Source organism: Lepus europaeus, chromosome 5 (assembly GCF_033115175.1).
Source record: "Lepus europaeus isolate LE1 chromosome 5, mLepTim1.pri, whole genome shotgun sequence".
In the NCBI taxonomy this organism is placed as follows: domain Eukaryota; kingdom Metazoa; phylum Chordata; class Mammalia; order Lagomorpha; family Leporidae; genus Lepus; species Lepus europaeus.
Window position 1 is genome coordinate 34,314,508 of NC_084831.1, and position 17,987 is coordinate 34,332,494.

At 57.9% G+C, this 17,987-nt stretch overlaps 1 protein-coding gene across 1 annotated transcript; it reads right to left on the minus strand.

Moving 5' to 3' along the window:
• Window positions 1-1,535: 1,535 nt before the first annotated feature.
• P3H1 (prolyl 3-hydroxylase 1) lies at window positions 1,536-17,849 on the minus strand. Its single transcript, XM_062191091.1, has 15 exons — window positions 17,350-17,849; window positions 13,488-13,640; window positions 12,633-12,822; window positions 12,286-12,417; window positions 11,032-11,171; window positions 9,682-9,771; window positions 9,355-9,407; window positions 9,060-9,181; window positions 7,152-7,279; window positions 6,929-7,024; window positions 6,392-6,542; window positions 3,249-3,366; window positions 2,772-2,847; window positions 2,351-2,491; window positions 1,536-2,019 (listed from the first exon to the last, which is right to left on the minus strand). Exons 1-15 carry the CDS (start codon window positions 17,812-17,814, stop codon window positions 1,864-1,866), a joined length of 2,211 nt encoding a protein of 736 aa, XP_062047075.1. The 5' UTR covers window positions 17,815-17,849; the 3' UTR covers window positions 1,536-1,863.
• Window positions 17,850-17,987: the final 138 nt, after the last annotated feature.

A 17,987-nucleotide genomic window follows, 5' to 3' on the forward strand; every position in this document is an offset into this window, starting at 1 on the left:
CCTTGAGCCACCACTGCTGTGTCCCTGGGTGCGCATTGGCAGGAAGCTGGAGTCAGGAGCAGAGCTGGGACTTGAACCCATGCAGGTGGCCCCAGGGCAGCATCAGGGCGATGCCAATTCCCTGCCCTGCGAGTGCCTCTGACCAGTCTGGCTCATGAGTGAATTTACAGGGATCCGATCACACATGAGAAATGTTGTTGGGAAGCCAGAAACACCGAAGGCAGTGCCTGATGCAAGCTCTGTTCCCAAACCTCCTGGCTGGGTCTCCCCCCTCCCAAGGGCCCATGCGCTACTACAGCGTTGGTGCCTTCTCCTGGGCACGACTGCCGAGGCCGCGGCCCCGCTTCCTCAGGACGGTGTCCTCGCTAGGTCTCTGTCCACGGTGGGCCGCTGACGGCAGCAGGCAGCTCACTTCCCAGCTGCTTAGGCGTCGTCTTCACGCCTTTCTCATGCCTGTTCCATCCATCAGCACCGCCTGCTGGCTCTGCTTTAGAAACACGCCCAGAACTGGTCTCTGCCACCTTCACTGCCGGCCCAGGCCCAGGCCCCGGCGCCCTCCCCCGGCCCGGCATCCCTGGTCTCAGCCCCCCACCCCCCGGGACTTACTCTGAAGCAGATATCATTCAAAGGCCTTACAATGTGACTCAGACGCCATAACCCCATGCTAAGAATCTTCCTGACTCCTGTCTTGCTGAGCAGACGCCCAGACTCCACAGTGGCCAAGGCCCCCGAGGTCCCCGGCCACGCTCCGCCCACCTCCCCGAGTCTGCATGGCCGTCTTGGCCCCCTTGCTGTTCCTTCTGCCTCGGGGCCCTGGCTTGCTTTTCCTCCTCCAAGGATTATACACACAAACACAGGTATGGACAGGTTTATCATCTGTCTCCCCTACACCACACAAGCTTCATGGGTGGCAGACTTGTTTGGTTCACTACCACATTGATTGGTTCACCACCACATTCCCAGCATCAGGCAGGTAGCTGGTGCTCAGTGACTGAACACCGGTTGATTGAACCAATGATCGCTGACTGCAGGTGCCCACACTCACTGCCCTACCGCACGTCAAGCCCAGGAAGGGCGACGGGCTTGGTGCCAGGACACAGCCTCAGGAGCCGGGTCTCCAGGTCTATCCTGCCTCCTGGAGGGGCGGCATCCTGCACACGGAGGCCCTGGGTGCGGGCTCTCAGGCCAGAGCGGGAAGCACGTGGCTGACGCGGGGCACCATGCCCGGGTGCTGCTGACCCCGCTCCCGGCCAGGAGAGGATTAGGAATAATCCCGGCATTCACAGCGCTGTGACAGCAGAGCTTGCATCTGGGCCACACCCCCTCCCCCGCCCCCCGCCCGGAAGTTGGGCAGGTAACAGGCAGCCCGTTACACAGATGGCAATGCCAGGTCCCTGAGGCCACACAGAAATGGCGGATGGGGCCCGGGCCAGGCCCTCCGGTACCACACCTGCCGCTGTCCTGCCCAGAGTGATTTTCATCACCTCAGGCCTCCAGGGCAGGACGGGCTTACTTTCAATCTTTGAACAAACCACCAAGCAAAAAAACACAAATCATTTATTCTTTGGTTGTCTACAGACACTTAAATACTGTACTGCCGTCCAGCAGCTCCCCGCGTGGGCCGCCAGGGTGGCTCCGGGTCTGTGTCCTGAGCCCGGAGCTGGGTCCAGAGGGAAGCAGCGTCCTGCCAAGTCCGCTCCAAGAGCAGCAGCACCGTGCAGAAGGCTGTGAGCAGGGTCCCCGAGGCGGGGCAGCAGACCCAAGCCCACAGCTCGGTGGCCCCGAGGGCCTGGCCAGTCCAGGGTGTGGGACAGAGTTCCTCCCTGAGGGCCTAAGCACCACCGGCGTGTGACCCGGACACTGTCATAGCTCATCCTTGTGCCTCGACTCGCCGCCTGCGAGAGCGTCTTCTCCAGGTTGTGAGGGGCCCTGCTGGGCGCCCAGGGGCTGCTCCTGGGGGAGGTCCACGTCTTCGGGGCTGAAGAGCATCTTGACCAGGTCGTCGGCCTGCACCCTGTCCTGTAGGGACAAGCCGGGCCGACTCAGAGAGGCCCCTGGCCCAGGCACTCCCGGCCCTCAGCGGCTACCTTCGAGAGCAGTGGAGGCCTGCGAGCGCGGCCTCCCTCCTAGCAGGAGCCAGGAACCCAGCACTGCTCCCCATCTGCGCCCCCACACCCCACCTGGGGCCGCAGGTCTAGGGAGGGAGGACGGCCAAGTGAGGATGACGCGATGCGACCCTGGGGACACAGTGCTGGAGTGAGCAGCTCCAAAGCCAGTGGCAAGAAGGCTTGGGGACAGACGAGGCAGCACAGGGCCTCTGTGAGAACAGACCGGGCCCAGGGCCACTCACCCTCTCGCTGTGGCGGGGATCCAGGGTGAACCACAGGGCGATGGCACAGCGCTGCCCCCTGGTGACGGCCTTCACGCCGTGCGGATTTTCAGTGCCCGAGGAGAATCCCACAGCCCTGCCGCACTGGGGCTGTACCTCTGCCTAGAGGGGACAAACCAGGGGCGCACAGGGCGGAGTGGAGCCCGCCCTTAGAGGGGACACGGGCTCGCTGAGGCGCAGGATTGAGGGCAGCTCTTTCCAAAGCGGGAGCCAGAGAAAGGGAGGCCAGGCGGCGTGAAGGACCCAGCTGAAAGCCCCCCCGGCCCCCTCCCCTCCCGTTTGGGGATGGCCAGCGGCTCATTCCGTCCACTGCACTTTGGGGAGGTCAACTCCAGAAACCAGGAGTTTCGTCTCTCAGAGAGGAGAGCAAGGGGACACTCACCGTCACGGTCTTGGCATCCAGCTCTGTGAAATAGAAGTTTCCTCCATCGAAGTCCCGGTTTAGGTAAAGGATGGCGCTGGAAAGGAGAGAGCATGCGACACTGCCATCTCCTCCTCCCGCTCTCCCGGGCCGCACTGCCACCCACATGCAGCCTGGAGCGGCCCTTTGCAGGACCCTTTCTGAAGCAGAACGAACGCAACCTCTAACCTTCCCACCGCACGCCCTTGCCCTAGAGAATCCATCACCCCCATGGTGGGAGGGGGCAGGGGGCTTCTGTAGCAAGCCCACCTACACGGCACCGCACACATCACGCTGCCGCGATGAATCCTTCCTGTGGGTCTCCCTGCCCAGAGGGTGCTGGGATGAAGTACTGGCTTCAGGAACAGCTGGCCCCAGCAGTGAGTCTGTGCACGTGTCGGGGGCGGGGGGACAGAGCGTGGGGCACCGGCTGCCTCACCACCCCTGCCCTGTACTCACCTGTAGTCCCGGAAGGTGTAGGCAGGGGGCTCCTTGACGCACACGAGGGTCTCGGCATTCAGGATACAGTTGTCCACGTGGACTGGATGGCTACTGTCCTTCCTCTCAGCCTGCGTCTCTGGGCCAAGGCAACACAGGTGAGCATGGGGACACCACAGGGGACGCGACAGCCCTTCCACTGGCATGGATGGGATGCTTCCCCAGATGGGCTGGGGCACATGGACATGGCCAGTGTGTGTCTCTGGTTAAGCCAGAAGCCCAGCAGTCCTAAGTCTGCAGGCCTCAGGGATGGCTGCAAGCGGGCGGATCATGGCTGAATGGCACACGCAGGCTGGCAGGCAGACCTTCCAAAGTAGGGAGGGCCGGGGAGGTGGGCAGGCGGAGTCAGGAGGCGGCAGGCTGGACGCAGGGCAGTGAGTCAGGGAGGAGACCTGCAGGTGAGGGCACAGGGGAGGGGCCCGCAGCCCTGAGGAACTCACTCCAGCAGCAAGCTGCGGGGCGGGCCGACAGGGGAACCAAGCAGGGAGGTCACGCAGAGTGCCAGGCAGACCCTCCCGCGGGGCAGCCTGTCCAGCTGGCTGCTCCCTACTGCGCCTGTGTCGGGCACCAGGTCCTCCCCACCCTCTCTACTGCCACTGGCCCTTTCCAGGTTTAGGCCTTCGTCCGCCTCCCCCGGAGTCACTGCTCATGAGCTTCCCTGCCTCTGGCTCAGAATCTCGGCACAGCGGCAAGGCTGGTCTCTAACAAACCAGGACCTTGCCGGGTCCGCTGCTTGACAGCCCTCCACGGGGCGGCCCTGCCGTGAGCCCCATCCTGTGGCTCCAGGACACAGACTGCTTTGGGCGTGCCCACATTGGCAGAACTCTACTCATCCCAAGGAAGGCAAAGCCCTCTAATCTGTACCACCTTTTAATTATTTTTATTTTTATTTATTTATTTTTTTGACAGGCAGAGTGGATAGTGAGAGAGAGAGAGAGACAGAGAAAGGTCTTCCTTTTTGCCGTTGGTTCACCCTCCAATGGCCACTGCGGCTGGCGCATCGTGCTGATCCGAAGCCAGGAGCCAGGTGCTTCTCTTGGTCTCCCATGCGGGTGCAGGGCCAAGGACTTGGGCCGTCCTCCACTGCCTTCCCGGGCCATAGCAGAGAGCTGGCCTGGAAGAGGGGCAACTGGGACAGAATCCAGCGCCCTGACCGGGACTAGAACCCGGTGTGCCAGCGCCGCAAGGCGGAGGATTAGCCTGTTAAGCCACGGCGCTGGCCCTGTACCACCTTTTTTAAAAAAGATTTATTTTATTTACTTGAAAGGCAGATAGAGAGAGAGAGAGAGAGAGAGAGAGAGAGAGAGAGAGAGAGAGAATTTTCCATTAACTGGCTCACTCCACAAATGGCTGCAACATCAGAGGCCAGGCCAGACGGAAGCCAGGAGCCAGGAGCTGCATCTTGGCCTCCCACCTGAGTGCAGGGGCCCAAGATTTAGGCCATCTTCCGCTGCTTTCCCAGGTGCAGTGGCAGGGAGCTGGATTGGAAGTGGAGCAGCTGGGACTGGAACTGGTGCTCATACGGGATGCTGGTGTGGCAGGCAGCTGCTTAACCTGCTATGCCACAATGCCAGCCCCTGGCCACCTTCCAAAGGCACACCAGCACCACGTCTGACCCTTACAGCCTGTTCCATCTCACCCTTCTTAGGAAAGCAGAAGGGAAGGTGGCAGCGGGAGAATAAGGAATAACCTTGGATCCCTCTACCTGTAAGTCAAGGAGCTCTCTCACAGGTGTGGTGTTCAGCAACTGGGACCAGAGAGCTTGTAGCATGGCTCAGGACTGATCTAAAGGGTAAGAAAAGAACCCTTGGGCCAGCATTGGGGTGCAGTGGGTTAAGTCACTGCTTGCGACACCGACACAGGCATGGCATATGAGGGCCTGTTAGAGTCCCAGCTGCTCTGCTTCTGCTCCAGCTCCTTGTTGATGTGCCTGGGAAAGAAGCAAAAGATGGCCCAAGCACTTGAGCCTCTGTTCCCCACGTGGAACACATGGGGTTGGAGTTGCAGGCTCCTGGCTTTGGCCTGATCCAGACCTGGCGGTTGTGGCCATCTGGGGAGTGAACTAGCAGATGGAAGATCTCTCTCTCTGGGGGCTGGCACTGTGGCATAGTGGGTTAGGTCACCACCTACAGCCCTGGCATCCCACATGGACACCAGTTCGAGTCCTGGCTGCTCCACTTTTTTTTTTTTTTTTTTGACAGGCAGAGTTAGACAGTGAGAGTGAGAGAGAGAGAGAGAGAGAGGGAGAGAGAGAGAGAGAGAAAGGTCTTCCTTCCACTGGTTCACTCCCCAAATGGCTGCTACGGCTGGTGCACCGCACTGATCCGAAGCCAGGAGCCAGGTGCTTCTCCTGGTCACCCATGCGGGTACAGGGCCCAAGCATGTGGGCCATCCTCCACTGCACTCCTGGGCCACAGCAGAGAGCTGGACTGGAAGAGGAGCAACCAGGACAGAATCCGGCGCCCCGACCAGGACTAGAACCTGGAGTGCTGGCGCTGCAGGCGGAGGATTAGCCCAGTGAGCCACGGCACAGGCCGCTGCTCCACTTTTGATCCAGCTCCCTGCTAATGCACTTGAGAAAGCAGTGGAAGATGGCCCAAGTGCTTGGGCCCTTGCACCCATGTGAGAGACCCCGAAGAAGCTCCTGGCTCCTGGCTTAGGTCTGATCCAGCTTCGGCCATTGCATCACTTGGGGAGTGAATCAGAGGATGGAAGATCTCTCTCTGTAACTCTGCCTTTCAAATAAAGAGAACAAATAATAATAAATAAATTTAAAAAACAGCAAATAGAATAAACTCTTGAACACATTCCCACAGTTTGGCGACTTTCTTAGTTCCCTCAGCTACCAGGATGCTCAGGGCCTCCTGTGCCCTCTCTGGGCTGCCCATCTGCCCACTGCCCTGTGCACGCCACAACGCATTCACCCTGCAGAATTGCCTTTGCCTCCTCTGGGGAGCCCTCCGGCCTCCGGGGAGGCTGACTGTAATTCCTCCCCACTGCTGTGACACTGAGTTGCTGTGGATCTGTTGAGTTGTTGCCCTCAGCATGCCAGTCAGTGCCAGGGCACAGCGTGCTCGGGGTGCTGCAGGGGCAGCAGGGCCCACCTTCGATGGCAGTGCGGCACACCAGGTGCGAGTAGGAGAAGTAGAGGGGCGTGTCCAGGCGGAAGTAGGACTCCATGACGCGCCGCACTTTCTCCGTCACGTTGTAGTACAGGCGGGCGCTCTGCAGGGGAACCTTCCCTTCCTGCCCCAGCTGCGAAGGAAGCAGGCGGTCAGCTGCCCTGAGGGCCCTCTGTGGCCGCCAGACACACCAGGGCACAGGCCGCATGCCGCGACCCCTGCCGAAGGCACAGTCTCTGGTCCCTACTGCAACACCCCCGTCCCCTGGCCTTCACGCTTCTCCTTACGGATAGCCTCTGCACAGCGCTCTGGAACGAGCCAAGCTTCAGGGAGCACCGTGTGTGCTCGCTCGTCTCTGTTACACTTGGTCTAAGGGACATGGACTCGAAAGCGGAGCTCGTGCCAGGGGCCTGAGCCTCACTCCGCTGCAGCTGGACAGTGAGTACAGGCAGGCGTGAGCTCTGTGCCTCCTCCCGCCCCTCAGATGTGCAGCTGCAGAACGTCTGGCACCGATTGTACCTTGAGGGCTTTGAAGACGGTGACGCCATAGAACTTCTCGTTGGGGGTGTGTGGGGAGGTCTGACCCCGGTAGCCGTCTCCTGAAGTTGCTGCTGCCTGTAAGATCCCAACATCAACATGACGTCAGCCGGGACAGCCAGGGGAGGGCCCGAGTCGAGGTGGTCACTGGGGGCAGCAGGGGCAGGCAATCACTCATCGCCCCCCACCCCGGCCTGCCCCGTACGTTGGTCAGTCTCTGCAGCTCCCGACACTCGTCATCAGAGATCACACCGTCCATCACCACCCGCTGGGACCCGTTCAAGACTTTGGAGTTCATGGTGAGACTGATGCCCTCGTAGAGCAGGGGGCCACCTGCAAGGCAAAGACCGGACTCCGCTGCAGCTCCATCCACACAGACCCGTCACGGGATCCTGCCTCTGTGCAGGGAGCAGAAGTTCCTGTTGTTTCCCACTCGCCGGAAAAATCTCCCGCTCAGTCCCTCCCAAAGGTAGGGTGGTCTGGAGCGGGGCCTGGAGTCCAAAGACGGACCCAAGAGCCAGTCCCAGTCCTGCTAGCAAGGCTGCTGGGCCTTCACACATTGTGCAGGAACCATGATAATCGCATTCTGAAACATGAGCTCTACAACCGGCAGGAGCTGGGTTTGACTCCTGGCTCCTCCACTTCTTACCCTCGTGCCCTTGGCGAGTTACTGAGTCTCACCTCGGTTAACCTTGAATTCATTCACGTTCTAATCTGAACAGCGTCTACCTCCTGAGTTTGATGGTAACAAGTAAGGGAAATTAAAAGCCTAGCACAGTATCTGATATTTGGTAAAGGCTCAGAAGTTTTGGCTACCATTTTTTTTTTTTTTTTTTTTGCCAGAGTTAGACAGTGAGAGAGAAAGACAGAGAGAAAGGTCTTCCTTCTGTTGGTTCACTCCCCAAATGGCCACTACGGCTGGCGCTGCACCGGCCCAAAGCCAGGAGCCAGGTGCTTCTTCCTGGTCTCCCATGCGGGTGCAGGGCCCAAGCATTTGGGCCATCCTCCACTGCCTTCCCGGGCCACATCCCATATGGGATGCCGGTGCTGCAGGCAGAGGATTAACCAAGTGAGCCACAGCGCCAGCCCCTTGGCTACCATTCTATCACCATCATAATCATTGCCATCATCAATGGTCACTTAAACATCAACGGTCACTTCACAGTGAGCCCAGCCCACCTCTCAGGCAGCTATGAGAGGCGCATGGAGGCCTCTGGAATGAAGAAGTGCTGGACAAATCCTCGTGCCATGCTAACACTGCTGAACCAGTCACTGTTAATTTAAGCAAAGACCAACCTTCCTCACCGTTCTCACGGTGTCTCTGCTGGGGACATACTAGAGACTCCAATCAATTCCTGTTTGCTGAGGCCTCAGAGTGTGCCAAGCACTGCGCCAGACAAGGTGAGGGGTCAGCACTTGAAGACTGTACCTGTTCTCCAACAGTCACTCAACAACCACCACAGGGAGGCTGTAGACGCCCTAAGGAGTTCAGAAGAAGGGGACCCCGACTGGCTGGGAGGTGCAGAAAGGCTGTGTGGGGGTATCTGAGGCGTCCCTGGGCAGGAGAGTGGGCAGTGTGTTGGCAGGAGGGACAAGCTTGCCCAAAGCCTGAGCAGCGGAGGCTCCAGAACAAGGAGCCGCTCTGTGCGAGGCAGAGGGGGTGCACACGAAAGAGCAGGCAGGGGGCTGGGGCAGCGTCCCAGGGTTCGCAAACGGGGCCTGCACCCCCCATGGGAGGGGCATGATAGACCGCACAAGGAGAGATGCTGGCAGTGGGCGATGGAGCCTGAGGCACTGGGAAAGGAAAAGGCAGGGGGATGGAGGGGATGGGCAAGGGCAAGAGGAGCAGAAGGGACCTGGGGCTTCTGAGGCTCCTGTCTGTGTCCTACAAGCCCGCACCAAGCGAGCTCAACCAGCGTTTCTGGGACACAGGAATGTTGCTTCTTGGCCAGAGCCCAATACCCAGGGCCCTTTCCAGGAGGAAGTTCTGCTAGTGAGTTGGAAAGGTGAGGTGAGGGGCCCTCACGCCCGCTGGACTCAGCCCAAGGCTGGCCCACAGGGCACTGCGCGGCCACGGTGCGCTGCCCCCGTGCCTTGGGCTTCCTGCTCTCACCTTCCCGAGTCAGCCTGCTCACGTCCAGCGACTCCTTGGTCTTCTCCTCCACCAGCGTCTCAATCTCCTTCATGAGGTTTCCGATCTCCTGGGAGATGCGCACGGCCGTCTCCCGCTCCGACCTGTGAGCACAGCCGCCCTGAGGCCTGCGCCCAGAGCCAGCCCTGGGCTCCCACCCCAGCACCCACACTGGACCTGCCCACCCCGTGCCCAGAGTTCACATCTGCCTGGGCTCCGGAAGCCGCAAGTGCCTCATCAGACCGATCCAATCATGCAGTTTCTTCAAGGTCCTCACTTCTGTTTCTCTTGCAGTCTCTTGGGAATCACATCTTCCGGAGTCCACGAATCCTAAAAGTAGGCCGGGAAGAAAGGAACAAGGTAGGGAATTCCTTAGTCTTCCGGGTCTCCACACACACAACAGGGCTACAGGGGAAACCCACCCACGCAGGGTCAAAGTGGGCGGAATCCCGGGCCAAGGCGCTTCTGCTGCCCCGGGGCGCCCGTCCCCCTTCACTCGGCCCCTCCTGCTCGCCTTTCCAGAGCACCCCCCACCCGCCAGGCTGCACAGTAGCACCTGCCGCAGCCCGCACCGCGCTTCCCTTCCCCTCTGTTTCCTGCTCACCGGATCCACAAAGGGAATTCCAAAAACATCATATGCAAAGTAAAGCAGCTCCTTCTCCAGCAGGCTGCGCTGTCGGTACTCCTGGGCGTTCTGCGGACACGGGGGAGGAAGCCCTGGAACTCGGGCCGCTCTTTCACCCTGGGGGACCCCACTTCCCGGCCCCTGACCCTGTGTCTCCCCACCACGACTGGGACAAAAGCTGCCCTTCCAAGCCCAAGGCCCGCATGCCTTCTGCACTGCCTCCTGCCTTCCTGAGGCCCGAGCAGAGCTCACGTCTCTCGGGATGCAGCGCCTGGGCCTGGCTCGCCCAGCACGGGGGCCCGGAGCACCTCCTGGGGTCACACCTTGCCCTCGGTGCCCTGCTAGTCTCCGAGCAGCAGAAGGAAGATGGAAGGAAGACACTGTCAGTAGAGGTAAAAGGTGAACAGTTGAAGGAGGGCAAAGCTAAGGGACTTGGCGACTGCTGTGTCGTGACTGTGCGTGGACTTGCTGTCGGCTCTCTCAGGATGGGCATCGTACCAGGACAGGGTGGGCAGCGGAGACTCTGGGGCCTCCACTTGCCAGCCACAGGCCCTGGGTACATCATTTCATCTCTCAGAGCCTAAATGTCCCCATCTCTAGGCGGGAGCAAGAGCGCCCAGCTCACAGGAGAGCTAGGCTCGCACAGGGGCTCGGCAAATGTGAGTTACCTTCTTTCCAGAAGGGAGCTCCAGTTAAAAATGGCAGACTGTCCATGTGGGCTTATTTTCCCTCTCTCCCCCAGACTCACTAGTATGATCAGAAAAAGGGGGGTGGGAGTATTAACCAAGCAAGACAAAGAGACTGGAAGTGGCATCTGAAAGCCAGATTGTCACCACCTGGTGGGCAAAGGAGCAACTACAGACAGGCGGTCTTCCCCGGAAGGGCGGCAACAGGATCGTGTCTACTTGGAGAGCCAGGGTTCCAGGGCCGGGAAGGCCGACCCTTGCGCTTCTCTTCTGAGCAGCAGCCTTCGTATCATACGATCGTCCTCCTTGTTTTAGAGAGACAGGCAAGACTGCTGAAGGAGGGAAGAGAACAGACGATGGCAGAAAGGAAGGCGGGGAGGAAACAGAAAACAGGTGACGTGAGCAACCAGCGCCACGTGAACAGTGACAGACCCTGGCCAGAGGGTGCGGAGCATCCGAGGACGGGGTGCCGAGGAGGGGAGCGCTCGCCTTGCCGTTAGGTCTTCTGTGCTGGCTCTGGGCCCAAGTACGCCCCAGCCCCCGCCCCAGCTCCCAGTGCTCCCTTCTGCCCAGAGCGACAATCAGGGCACCCACCCCGGCCCTGCACACGCACCCTACCCCCTAACTGGAGCAGGTCTCTCACCTCACGGGGGCTGATGGAGTTGGCCTGTTCTTCTCCAAGCATCGCTGCGTAGTAGGCCAGATTCTGGCTCATCACCTCATCGCTGGGGAAGAAGAGGAGGTAGGTCTTGGCACACTCAATAGCCTGGCTGTAGTTCCCAACTGCACAGCAACAAATAAATACAACAAATACAATTAAAAACGGCTGAGAGAAAAGGAACCACTTCACGTCAGTCTCAGCGGAGGCCACGGTGACACAAGTGGTGCCTGCTCCAAAACACGACTGGGGCAGGTGTGTGGGCACAGCCAGCTAAGACACTGCTGCCTACGCTCAAATTCCATGTCTAAATTTGAATCCTGGCTTCTCCACTTCTTTTTTATGAGTTTTCTTTTTTTTAAAGATTTTATTTATTTATTTGACAGGCAGAGTTACAGACAGTGAGAGAGAGAGAGACAGAGAGAAAGGTCTTCCTTTCATTGGCTCACTCCCCAAATGTCCACAACAGCCAGAGCTGTGCCGATCCGAAGCCAGGAGCCAGGAGCTTCTTCCGGGTCTCTCATGCGGGTGCAGGGGCCCAAGCACTTGGACCATCTTCCACTGCCCTTCCGGGCCACAGCAGAGAGCTAGATTGGAGGAGGAGCAGCCAGGACTAGAACCCGGAGCCCATATGGGATGCCAGCGCTGCAGGCGGAGGATTAACCTACTATGCCATAGTGCCGGCCCTGGCTTCTCCACTTCTAAACTGGCCTCCTGCTGAGGCATCCTGACAGGCAGTGGATGACGGCTCAAGTGCTTGGCCCTGCCACCTATGTGGGAGACCCAGATGAAGCTCTGGGCTCCTGGCTTCAGCCCAGTCCATCCTGGGCCATTGCAGGCATTTGGGAGCTCACACGGGTGGCAGGGGCCCACTAACTGAACTATCACGTCCTGCCTTCCAGGGTGTGCATCAGCAGAGAGCTGGCAGGAGAGCCAGACTCAGGTACTCCATACAGCATTCAGTGTCCCTGGGAGCACCTTCACTGCCAGGCCAAAGGCCAACCCCTGACGCCTCTACTTTTGCTATTTAATTCAAATGCAAAAGTAGATTAAATGTTCTAGAAGGGAAGAGAGGAGCTACATCTCAGCTCTTAACAAAGGGATCCCCTGGCTTGGGGCCACCTACAGCCACAGAAAGAAGCCAAACACACTGAAGAAACACAGGGTCAGAACCCCCCCTAACTTGCTCTTACTGTCTCAGATAAGGCAACAGAGAAAGAGCAGCAAGCGAGGTCTTACTGTTGTAGTAGGCAAACTGCAGGTAATTATAGTGTGATGGCAGGAAGTCTTCAAAGGGCTTTTCTCTACTCGGGTGGGACGCCAGCTCAGTGACACAGTTCTGCTTGCAGCTCAGGACCTGGACATAGTGATCTGGAAAGAAACACAGAGTGGGAGTAACAGTGAGCTCAACCTTCAAATTCTGCCTAAGATGAACAAATTCGAGTGGAAGCAGCTCGTAGTCGAGGCTCGGATTTAAGGAACTTAGGAACACGGCTCAGCATGCTGAGTGTGTGATACCAAGACCTGACCTCAGGGCTGGGGGGTTGGGGAGGGGCAGCCGAGGCTGGGCTCTGAGCTGTGTGCACCTGTGATGGCCTGGAAGAGGTCAGCATTGTAGTCCAGGTAGTTGTAGCCGTCGTAGTCATAGGGCCCCTCGCAGAGGGCGCGGCACTCCTCATCGGCCACGAAGTACTCTCGCAGCGCTGCCTCCAGGTGGGGCACGGCCTCCTGCGGCTGCTCCTCCGAGTAGAGGTGCACTCCCAGCCGGAACTCATGCTACTAGGAGGAAGGCGCGGTGAGAGCAGGCCGCAGAGGGGCCCTCTGCCTGCTGTGGGCCCCCTGGCAGCCGGGCTATGGGCAGAAAGGGCTGACTTTGGGGCTGCTGTGTAATGAAGGCCTTTTGTCAAGGGTCTTCAACAGGCCTGCCTTTTGAAATTCCAGTACTTCTAACGCCTAATCTAGACGAGAGACACCAGGGGCGCACAGGCATTCGCTTGCACTTTTCCATAGGCTTAAAAGTCGTCAGAGGTACAGAATTTACTTTAAAAATGTCATCCTGATGTTTCTGTTGGTCCTACTTCTGAGTTCTTAAAACGCAGGAAAGCATAAGCTCTTTATAAAAATGCTCTCTTGTCACAGTCTTTCTAAGAGAAACGAATTACAAATGCAGAGATTTTTATGTAAAAAAAAGTGTTTTCAAAGGAAACCTGAAGATACAAGAAAAGGCTTATAGGTTAAAAATTAGATAGGAAAGTCTTAAAAATAGTACAAAATATTACTGTTTTTTAGGGTGACAGTAATAAAAATGATTTTTTAAAAATACTGACATTGTTCTAATGTTATACAATGAGTATGACTTCTGTAATCAAAAGACAGCCCTACTACTAAACGTCACTTGGGGGAGGGGGAGGGAGAGGAGAGGAGGGGATAGTGGCTTTCACCATGTGGGGCTTCGCCTCGAGATCCCTGAAGTCCGCCTCCTTCACCCCAGACATGGTCTGGTAATAGTCCAGGTTTTGCCGCATCTCCAGGTGCTCAGGGTTGCCCACGAAGAAGGTGTGCGCTGCCGCTACAGCTTTCTCCAGCTTGTTTATCTGAGAACGAAGCACCAACGGTAACTCTCACATCCAGTCCTGCTCAGATGTGCAGTCCACAGCAAACAGGCAGTCCTGGTCTTTCTGAGCCTGAGTGGGCCCGGCCCCTGCCAACCCCAGAAAACACAGCTGCCACAGGAACCACATCGCAGAGATTCGGGGCCCAGTGCCCGGGGCAGACGTGCAGCTACTTCTTAAACCAGGGGCAGGGCCCCTGCATTGCAGGAGGTGATGAAGCCTCAGTGACGTGACCATTCTGTTCTAAGACAGGCAGGAGTGTGGTGGAAAAGACTGCTGCCAACACAGTCTCTATACTCAAACGCAGTGACTGAGCCGAAGCAAGCCTAAGGCTTCAAGCATTAGAGGTGGGGAAAAAAGAGCATTTAACAATTAGACCCGTGTCCAAGAATTTTCTTGCCTTTTCAAAAATAAGATTTATTGATTTACTTGAAAGGCAGTTACAGAGAGAGAGGACGCTCGTGCGTGCACACACACACACACACCCCTTCCATCTACTAGGTTCACTCCCCAAATGGCCCCAATGGCTGGGGCTGGGCCAAGCTGAAACCAGGAGCCAGGAACTCCACCTGGGTCTCCCACGTGGGTGCAGGGGTCCAAGCAGTTGGGCCATCATCCACTGCTCTCCTAGACACATTAGCAGGGAGCTGGATCAGCACTGGAGAAGCTGGGATTCAACCAGTGCTCATATAAGACCCCAGAGTCACAAGCAGTGGCTTAACCTCATTGTGCCACAAAACCAGCCTCATGAATTTTCTTAAAATATACTTTTTCTGGCATAAAATAAAACTAAGTGTTTCCGATACATTCAGGGGAAAAGTGGTGACTGAAAATCCCAAGAGTCCTTTACAAAATTTGGACATGGTATCTTCTGACACCAAGCCCAGGGATCAGGAGGTTACAACATACATCTGTTAAGAAAAAAACAAAACAAAGATCTAGAGGGAAAAATGTGCTGCAGGCCACAGAAATGCCCACAGTAATGGACTCCACTGTATCAGAGTTCATATACAGAATTCAAAATAAATCAGAGGATCTAGTGATCAATGACATAGACTTTTTTTTTTTTTTTAGATTTATTTATTTTGAAAGTCAGAGTTACAGAGAGAGAGAGAGAGAGGATCTTCCATCCATTGGTTCACTCCCCAGATGGCCACAACTCCTGAAGCCAGGAGCTTTTTCTGGATCTCCCACATGAATGACAGGGGCTTAGGTACTTGGGCCATCATCTGCTGCTTTCCCAGGCAATCAGCAGGGAACTAGGTTGAAGTGGAGCAGGTGGATCTGAAACCAGCGCCCGTTTGGGATGCTGGTGTCACAGGCAGTGGCTTTACCAGCTACATCATGATGCCAGCTTCAAAGGCATGGATTTAAAAAAAAAAATTATTAGAAAAGCAGAGAGACAGAGAATGAGAATGAGAGAGAGACTCTTCCATCTACTGGTTCACTCCTCAAATGCCTACAACAAATGCCTAGGTGGGATAGGCCGAAGCCAGCAGCCAGGAACTCAATCCAGGCCTCCCATGCGGGTGGCTGGAGCCATCACCTGTTGCCTCCCAGGGTGTGCATTAGTAGCAATCTGCAGCTGTGTTGGAAGTCCAGTCCCATATGGATTCCAACATGGGATGTGGGTGTCCCCAGTGGCATCTGTACCACTGTACCAAATGCCAGTCTCTAAGTCTCTACATGGGCTTTGATGTCACAGACCAGGAACCAATCTAGGTTTAAGTACTCACCTGCTGGGCCGTAGACAAGTTAAGGTTTACTCTCTAAACTCAGATTCCTACAAGCCATCCTAAGAGCACTCACTACCTACCTCACAGGATTGGTGGGTGGTTAAACAGATGAAATCATCTCATTTCTAATACATAACACATATTAGTGCTCCATGAATGTTAGCTGTTATTGCCACTTTAAGAATTTTTTTCCTTGTCATCGCTACTAGTAAATGCACACAGAAGAGGCAGTGAGTGCTGGCTAAGCGACCATGGTGAACAAGTCCCCCATCTCGTACCCGTTTCTCTAGGTGTAAAAGAAACTCTCAGGGGCCAGCGTTGTGGCGTGGTGAGTAAAGCTGCTGGCATCCCATGAGGTCGCCGGTTCGAAACCCAGCTGTTCCATTTCCAATCAGGCTCCCTGTTAATGCACCACAGAGGACAGCAGAGGATGGCCTAAGTCCTTGGGCCCCAGCACCCACATGGGAGACCTGGAAGAAGCTCCAGGCTCCTGGCTTCAGAGCCATTTGGGGAATGAACCAGCAGATGGAAGATCTCTCTCTGCCTCTTTCTATAACTCTGCCTTTCAAATAAATAAGAGAGTCTTTCAAAAAGCTTCTGCCAGGCCTGCCCGTTTTGTGGATTTACTCTCCCCTATCTTTCAGACTGCTCCGTCTTCTCGCTCGCCTCCCCAGGCACAGGGGCACCTGCCTGCCCTCTCCCTGGGGACCTGAGGCCCGTGTGTCTTCATCACTCGGCCTGCCGCCCCTTTCTTCCAGGGCTTATTCCATCTGGCTTCCAGAATCCGCTGTCTAAAACCCAATTCTGACGCCCTGAATCCCTGCAGCCTGCAGATTCCTCTGGGCGTCACCCTTCCTGCTCCCCACACACCCCGATACCGCAGCCACAACTGGCTTTTCCCTGAATATACCACACTGGGGCTCTCCTCCTCCCAGGGTCTGGCCCAGCATCCCGCCTCTCTCCTTAGCAATATTCGGGGCAGGAGGCAGCGTTACCTCTTCTTTCAAGACTAACTTCGGAGACAAAAGCCAGACTCTCTCTGCTTTGTGGCCCCACGAACCACAGTGGTTCTTCAGAGCAAAGCGAGACAAAACCAAAAAACCAGGGAGGCATTTGGGTTACCTGCACAGGAACTGGAATGGAGCAGGTATTCAGTCGAGTGTTTGTCACAGAATTTAAAAAAGTGCTCTTAGGATGGGACCCAAGCCACAGCCTCAGTATCGTGGTCCCCAGTCCAGGGCTCTTCTGAGTAACTGGGCGGCTCGGAGGGGAGGTGTGTAAGCAGAATGCGTGAAGGGGTCCCCCAAAGTCTGGGGGGGGGGGTCTCTCTTTAGGCTGACGGGGACAACATCCACCCCACCGGAGAGGGTGAGGATCCGGGCGAAACGCTTGCAACAGCGCCGGGCAGCTCTTGCTGGCCCCGGGTCGCCATCACCTTCGTCGCCGCCACCGCACCGGGCCGCGGTGCCTCCAGCCCATTTGCACAGCTGGCACTGGCTCCCCTCAAACGACCAACTTTCCTCGGAAACCTGACGGACTAGCCCGAGGGACCCGCACGGAGCGCGCCGGCAGCCCCTGCTGGCGACGTGGCAATCCCACGTCCCGCCGGCGACTGCTGCGCTCGGCGGCAGGAACAGCATCACTGGGAAGCGAACCGGAAGGAGACGTCGCCGAGGCTCCCGGCTTCCCACGGGGACACCGAACCGAACCAGGTCGGAGCCTCAAGCTGCCGCTCCCGGCTCCCCTCCCCACGAGGTCTCCCGGGAAACACGAGGCCGAGTATCTCTGGCCTGTGCGCGATCCCCCAAGCCGTACCTCTGGGGTCTGCGTCCGCCCACTCGCTGTGTCCCAGCAGCGCGCCCCACCTTCCCTTCTCCGGCACCGCAAGTGCCCCCAGGTCGCCTGCAACCACCCCCTCCCCCCGGCAGGGCCCCCGGCTGCGGGTAGGTGTGCACCTTGAAGTAGGCGACTTGCAGGTAGTTGTAGGGGCTCCGCTTGCGGAACTCCAGCTCCAGCTCCTCGCTCAGCGAGTGGGCGGCCAGCGGCCCCAGGCAGCGGCGCAGGCAGGCGGCGCGGCGCAGCAGGCCCCCGAAGAAGCGCAGGTCGTGCAGGGCTGCGGCGCCCGACGTCTGCGCCAGGCTCGGGGCCGACTCTGGGGCCAGCTCCCACGGGAGGTCGGCGGCGCACCGGGTGCGGCAGCGCAGGCGGAGGGCGCGCAGGGCGGCCCGCGAGCGCAGCGCCCGCTCCATGCTCAGCACCACCCCTGCCCAGTCCCCGCGCGCGTAGGCCGCGGTCCCTTCGGCGTAGAGCAGGTCAGGCGCTGCCAGGTCCCATCCCGCCTCGGACTCGACCTCGGCTTGGGCGGCAGCGGCGGCGACAGCCAGCAGCGTGGTCAGCAGCTTCAGCGCGCGCGTCGCCATCGCCTCCAGAGACCTAACGGGACAGCACGCCTGCCGCCGCCGCGGCCAGAGCCCCACCTCGAGGGAGCCCCGCCCCCGGGGGAAGCCCCGCCTCCCGACAGGGCGACGCATGCCCAGGAGGTTTGCACCGCCTCCTCTTGACTTTGACCAACCGGCCCTTAGCGGAGCGTAGT